This window comes from Danio rerio, chromosome 25, assembly GCF_052040795.2.
Source record: "Danio rerio strain M-AB ecotype USA chromosome 25, GRCz13ab, whole genome shotgun sequence".
NCBI lineage: Eukaryota > Metazoa > Chordata > Actinopteri > Cypriniformes > Danionidae > Danio > Danio rerio.
Window position 1 is genome coordinate 37,546,215 of NC_141045.1, and position 7,543 is coordinate 37,553,757.

The window sequence follows — 7,543 nt, forward strand, 5'->3', positions numbered from 1 at the left end:
TAGTGAATTTAAAATCTTGATGGTCCAGGATCAACATTAGTCAATTTATAATCTTGATGGTCCAGGATCAACATTGTAATCTTGATGGTCCAGGATCAACATTGTAATCTTGATGGTCCAGGATCAACAATGTAATCTTGATGGTCCAGGATCAACAATGTAATCTTGATGGTCCAGGATCAACAATGTAATCTTGATGGTCCAGGATCAACAATGTAATCTTGATGGTCCAGGATCAACAATGTAATCTTGATGGTCCAGGATCAACATTGTAATCTTGATGGTCCAGGATCAACATTGTAATCTTGATGGTCCAGGATCAACAATGTAATCTTGATGGTCCAGGATCAACAATGTAATCTTGATGGTCCAGGATCAACAATGTAATCTTGATGGTCCAGGATCAACAATGTAATGTTGATGGTGCAGGATCAACAATGTAATCTTGATGGTCCAGGATCAACAATGTAATCTTGATGGTCCAGGATCAACATTAGTGAATTTATAATCTTGATGGTCCAGGATCAACAATGTAATCTTGATGGTCCAGGATCAACAATGTAATCTTGATGGTCCAGGATCAACAATAGTGAATTTATAATCTTGATGGTCCATGATCAACAATAGTGAATTTATAATCTTGATGGTCCAGGATCAACATTAGTCAATTTATAATCTTGATGGTCCAGAATCAACAATATAATCTTGACGGTCCAGGATCAACATTAGTCAATTTATAATCTTGATGGTCCAGGATCAACTAATCTTGATGGTCCAGGATCAACAATAGTGAATTTATAATCTTGATGGTCCAGGATCAACAATATAATCTTGATGGTCCAGGATCAACAATATAATCTTGATGGTCCAGGATCATCAATATGATCTTGATGGACCAGGATCAACAATAGTGAATTTATAATCTTGATGGTCCAGGATCAACATTAGTGAATTTAGAAACTTGATGGTCCATGATCAACAATAGTGAATTTATAATCTTGATGGTCCAGGATCAACAATAGTGAATTTAAAATCTTGATGGTCCAGGATCAACATTAGTCAATTTATAATCTTGATGGTCCAGGATCAACTAATCTTGATGGTCCAGGATCAACAATATAATCTTGATGGTCCAGGATCAACAATAGTGAATTTATAATCTTGATGGTCCAGGATCAACAATATAATCTTGATGGTCCAGGATCAACATTAGTGAATTTATAATCTTGATGGTCCAGGATCAACAATATAATCTTGATGGTCCAGGATCAACAATATAATCTTGATGGTCCAGGATCAACAATATAATCTTGATGGTCCAGGATCAACAATATAATCTTGATGGTCCAGGATCAACAATATAATCTTGATGGTCCAGGATCAACAATTTAATCTTGATGGTCCAGGATCAACATTAGTTAATTTATTATCTTGATTGTCCAGGATCAATAATAGTGAATTTATAATCTTGTTTATCTTACATAAGACACTTAATTTACTTAATGTTTTTGAGCCTTGAGCTTTAGACTTTGCACCTAGATCATTAAAATAGAGCCCTTAGTCTTAGTTTTGTTCATTTATTTTCTCAGATATGCTGCTGCTGCCGAGTAAAGTTCCCGCTGTTCTCTTGGCCGTCCACCTGCCTCCTGTGTAAAAGGTCTTGGGTTTATTTTTCAAATTTTTAGATTCACTGTTTTGAACATTCAGTTCATGTGTGTTTTTCTGTTTTAGGTCTGTCTGTAGCTCTTGCAGTGCAAAGGTAATACAATAGTTTACTTCATATATCACTTAAAGAGATAGTTCACCAAAAATGAGTATGTACTCCCTATATACTCTTCCTCAAATGGTTATTAACCATTATGAGTTTTGTTTTGTTTCTATTTAACACAAAAGGAGATTTTTTTGAAGAATGTTGGAAACCTGACTTCCATAGCATTTGTTTTTCCTGCAATGGAAGTCAGTGGTTAGAGGTTTCCAACATTCTTCAAATTGTCTTTTGTGTTCAACTGAATAAAGAAGCTCATGAAGGAATGATGGAACAAGTGGATGATGAGTAAATGATGACAGAATATTCAGTTTTGGGTTTACTGTCTCTTAAAATCAACCACATCAAGGCATTTTTTTACATTAACAATATGTTTCAGAGTTTGTCTTTTTATGTTATAATGAAAACTACTTCAAAACCATGGCCAGCAAGTGGATTTTTCTTCAGGGAACAGATTTTAACTCCCATATAATAGAGTATGATTGAAAGCACAGCCAATGATACAGTATCAGCAACCAATGACATCCTGTGATAGTTATTATTTATTTACCATGCATGATTATATGGCTTTTCTACCTTTTGAGGGCCGCTGTTCACGACTTCTTGTTTAAAATTGTTTGCATTATTCTACTACTCTTAGTTTGATCAGATTTAGATTAGATTAGATATATTCTGTTACTCTTAAAATGATTGAGATTTGTTTTGTGCCTTTACCAGATGAAGATTCCCTACAAAAAGATGGCCCACATTCCAGTGTACACTGTGGGATTTCACAGCAGCGCGAAGAGCCACAAGAGTGAAGTCTATAAGTGAGTAAATAAATGCTGAGGTCTTTCCCAGAGATGGGTTGTTGCTGGAAGGGCATCCGCTGCGTAAAATCATGCTGGATGAATGAATGAACAAGAAAATGAATGAATGAATGAATGAATAATTCTGACTTCAGCTGTATATATTGTATTTATTTATTTTATACAATTACAGACGTTACAGGCTATTTTTGCACTGTCATTGATCTGCAGTTATAATCAACTCCTGTTCATAGAAAAGTTAGTAATAAACATTTATACACAAGTATTTATGTCTATAAAGTATCTGTTTTGTGAGAAGTGCTTCTCATATTATATGTGAGCAAAGCGTAAAGCTTTACTGTAGACACTTTCGTGAACGAGAATGATGTCGACTGAACTTTGTCATACACCATTGGCACCCTTTTGGCAGTGGAAACGCAAGGCTGATAAAGGTGATCCATACCGACCCGTACCTTACTGTACTGTACCACTCAGTGGAAACGGGCCATTAGACTGCAGAAAACACTAGCTGGAATTGTTAATGTGTGTGTGTGTGTGTGTGTGTGTGTGTGTGTTCGTTCGCAGGTCTCTGTGCTCTCTCTCCAGACACTCAGTGGAGGAAGAGTTTCCTCACCTGTACGCCGCAGGCTGCAACCTCAGAGATGTTTGCTCTGACTGCACCAGGTTTGTGGCCGATGTCATTTCCTCCAGCCGCCGGAGCCTGGACATCATCAACAACACACCCAAACGAAACAAACGGACACCCGCCACACGCTCGCAGCCCGCGTCACATCCACACGCTTCCTGCAGGACGAGCAAATGAATGTACGGACAGATGTCTTGATCGCAGCTTTAATGGCTGTTTTTCTCTTAGAAATGTTTGACAGTGTTGAGGCCTGTTCACGACCTGGTATGGAAGCTTGTTTACCCTACAATAAGGTAATTGTGAGCTCGCAGTTCTGGATTTTTCACAGCTGACTGTTTCTCTTAAGTTAAAGTTCTGACATTGTTACACAATTTAAAAGTCTTTCATACATTCGTTTTCTTTCAGCTTAGTCCCTTATTTATAAGGGGTCACCACAGCGGAATGAACCGCAAACTATTCCAGCATATGTTTTATGCAGCAGATGCACTTCCAGCTGCAACCCAGTAATGGGACACACAAAATTTGCACACACTCGTACACTATGGCCAATTTTAGCTTACCCAAAAATTTCCCAAGGTTCCATGATGTTTCTTTGATTAAATCCAGATTTTTAAAGTTGTGGTTTTCTTTTTGGATCACCCTGTATTACAGTTCAATAGTTTTTTTTCTTGCATTGCTTATTAATGTGAGTTTTTAGGCTCTTTCAATTCTGAATTTACTTCTCGTAGCTCTGAGGCAAAAACAAGCTTCCATACCAAGAATGATAACTATAACTAGTTTTAATAATCATTCTGAATTTATGAAAAAGATCAGCTTGCACTGCAACTAATACAATAACTACACATGAATATCAAACACTTTTTTCATCTGATGAATAAAAACACGGGCAGCCAATCAGATTCTGCTTCAATGACCTTGAGCATTTAAAGTGACAACTTAATCACTTATAAGCCTAACTCAGTTAGCCTCCACACCAGTGCACGATAGCATTTATTATAGTTGTTCCACAGCAGGGATGGGCAAACTCGGTCCTGGAGGGCCGGTGTCCCGCACAGTTTAGCTCCAACTCTAAGCAAACGCACCAGCTTATAGATTTCTAGTGATCTCAAAGACACTGATTAACATGTTCAGGTTTGTGTTTAATTAGTGTTGAAGCACAAGTCTGCAGGACACTGGGCCTCCAGGAGCGAGTTTGCCCACCCCTGTTCTACAGTATTGTTGTTTTTAGTTCATTAAAGTTTGAAATAAAATATTTTATAGTTTATTATCAATAAAGGTGACCTACATTGGCGTAGCGGACGGGCCTGCAGTTCACGCATCGCGGGGAGGGGCCCCACGTGATTAGGGGTCCCGCGTCGGTGCGTTTTTTTTTTTTTTTTTTTTAAATAATTGAAAATCCGGGAACCGCAATAATCAAACCCCTGGGAACAACTGGTCAGAACCAAAGTTCCCAGGTCTGTGTTCTCTGAACTCCTCTCAAACGGTGGACTACTTTATTCTGATTGCTAGCCGCCGAACCGCGTCATAGCTCATTACCATAAAGTTGATTTGATTTCAAGTCCTCCTCGATGCCCACACCGGAGAAGACGCGCCACACTGCTCCTCGCCACTGGTTCTCATTGAAATTGTATGACTTCCGGCTACTTTGATGCTTTCGCAGCTTGTTTGTAAATGTTACCTTGCGTTGTCACTCCACCCCGCCCCCTTTTCCCGCTCCTTAGTTTGTCATCGCTTCCCCGCGTTGTCACTCCACCCCATCCCCCTTTCCCGCTCCTCAATTTATGATCGCTTCCTCGTGTCGTCGCTCCACCTACTCTCCCTGTCCCCACAGTTTGTGATCGCCCCCTCCCCTCATGAGGGGACCCCGTTAGTGGTCCCTGCAGGGGGGCCCCCGCATTTTGCGCTACGCCACTGGTGACCTATTATGTTGCTTTTTTACAAGATTTAAAATGAGTCACTGATGTCCCAAGAGTGTGGCTGCGTCCGAAACCGCATACTTCCATACTATATAGTACGCTAAAATCAGTATGCGAGCCGACTAGTATGTCCGAATTCATAGAATTCGAAAATCAGTTGGCGAGAAGTACCTGGATGACTTACTACTTCCGGCGAGATTCTGGAGTGTGCATTCCATGCACGCTGCGCTATCCCAAAATGACCCGTTAAGAGAATTCATGAATGGAAGTGAGGCGACGCAACTGATGCAGGTAGGTCATGTGACCATGACAAAATGGCGGATGTAGTACGTCCGAATTCCATTCATACTTTCAAAATTCATACTGTATAAAATGTACCTTTCTAACGGCCGAGTAGTACGTTTACTTGCAAATGCAGTTCCTACTGAGTATTAGGCAGTTTCGGACGCAGCCTGTGTGTGCATGAAGTTTCAGCTCAAAGTACCACACAAATAACGATTTATAATGCTTTGAAATGGCCCCTTTTAAGATTTGATCCAAATTGTGGCATTTTTGGTGACTGTCTTTTTAAATGCAAATGAGATTGTGCTCTTTTCAGAAGAGGGCGGAGCCACGAATGCCTGTGTGTCAGCATAGTGGCAGATTCAACAACAAGACTGATGTAATATGCTAATGAGGGAGAGATTGAGTGGGTGGGGCTTTCCCCCTCATCATACAAAGGGAGAACATCAGTCAAAGTGTTTCTGCAGACTGTTTTTATTAAAGTTGATCATGAAAATTAAAATTAATAAATATTTACAAGTATAAGCTGGTTATATTAGCAGATTGTCACCACACAGTTGTGTTTAAACCCCTTATAAAAGTTATTTTTGCACAGTAGGTCCCCTTTAAAGTTGTAATATATACATAGCTTTATAGTTTTCATTCTGGATGTGAACAGGGCTTTTCAAGGATAGAGATGCGAATCACATATGAATTATTCATGCCTTATCACCCTCTCCCGCACTATGTACCTCTAACCACAACGTGAAGAAGGCTTATATAAAAGACAATCCTTTTTTCATCTTTTCCTTGATTCGAGCTTGAAAGTAATGCTATGTATCTGAGCCGTGCTAATAGGAGAGATCCTCATATAGTACATTAGTAAATGCATATTTAAAAGCTAATGTATTTTTAATGCTTTGGAGTTTGGTTTAGCATCGGAGTGTGATGTATTTATCTGGTTTGACTGATTAGTGAAGGTCGGAATGAAGCAGGTAACAGTGATCCAGTAATAAAGTGGCCTTCCCGTCCACAGCTCGAGCTCTTATTTTGTAAGGTCTGCAATAAAACCAATGCCACAAATCACTCTCCAGAGCATTTTTTCCATACTACAGATGCGGTTGGTGTGTTATATTTTGGTATTTTATTATGTACGTTGTTAATAGTGACTTCACTCACTGGCCACTTTATTAGGTACACCTTACTAGTACCAGGTTGGACCCCCTTTAACCTTCAGAATCGACACGGCACTGGAAATATTCTTAAGATTTTGCTCCATGTTGACATGATAGCATCATGAATGTGCAGATTTGTCAGCTGCACATCCATGATGCCAATCTCCCATTCCACCACATCCCAAAGCTGCTCTATTGAATTGAGATTTGGTGACTGGGGAGGCCATTTGAGTACAGTGAACTCATTGTCATGCAAGAAACCAGTCTGAGATGTTTGGCACTTAACGGCGTTCTTCTGCTGGAAGTAGCCATCAGAAGATGGGTACGCTGTGGTTATTAAGGGATGGACATGGTCAGCAACAATACTCAGGTAGGCTGTGGTGTTGACACGATGATTAATTGGTACTAATGGGCCCAAAGTGTGTCATGAAAACATCTCCCACACCATTACACCACCACCACCACCAGCCTGAACTGTTGATTTAAGGCAGGATGGATCCATGCTTTCATGTTGTTGAGGCCAAATTCTGACCCGACCATCTGAATGTCACAGCAGAAATGGAGACTCATCAGAGCAGGCAACGTTTCTCCAATCTTCTATTGTTTAATTTTGGTGACCCTGTGTGAATTGTAGCCTCAGTTTCCTGTTCGTAGCTGACAGGAGCGGCACCCGGTGTGTTTGTCTGCTGCTGTAGCCCATCCGCCTCAAGGTTGGACATGTTGTGTGTTCAGAGATACTTTTCTATCTCATGTTTCTTTGTTTATATTACAATTCTGAATTAGTTTTTTTCTTCTTCCTGCAATTCTGAATTTATTAATCATTTTGAGGAGTTCATAGGCTGTTTTTTTCAATTCTAAATTTTACAACAAAGATGTTTACATGACAGAAAAATAGCTGAAATTATGTTCTTATTTATTTATTTTACTTTGTGATGGTTGTTCCTGATGATCCTCAGTTGATTCATCAGTTTTCCCTCTTTTCCATATTCGTG

General features: G+C 39.6%; 1 protein-coding gene across 2 annotated transcripts in view; it reads left to right on the top strand.

The window, feature by feature from the left end:
- Positions 1-4,854, top strand: part of spire2 (spire-type actin nucleation factor 2) — a 63,532-nt gene extending 58,678 nt beyond the window's left edge. The window contains exons 13-16 of one of the 2 annotated variants that reach the window (XM_087310707.1): positions 1,590-1,657; positions 1,732-1,759; positions 2,483-2,574; positions 3,139-4,854. In XM_087310707.1, coding sequence (XP_087166833.1) covers positions 1,590-1,657; positions 1,732-1,759; positions 2,483-2,574; positions 3,139-3,376 — 426 coding nt within the window. In that variant the 3' untranslated portion in view covers positions 3,377-4,854. The remainder of the gene's footprint in view (positions 1-1,589; positions 1,658-1,731; positions 1,760-2,482; positions 2,575-3,138) is intronic. The other variant, NM_001007342.2, reaches the window with a different exon arrangement.
- Positions 4,855-7,543: the final 2,689 nt, after the last annotated feature.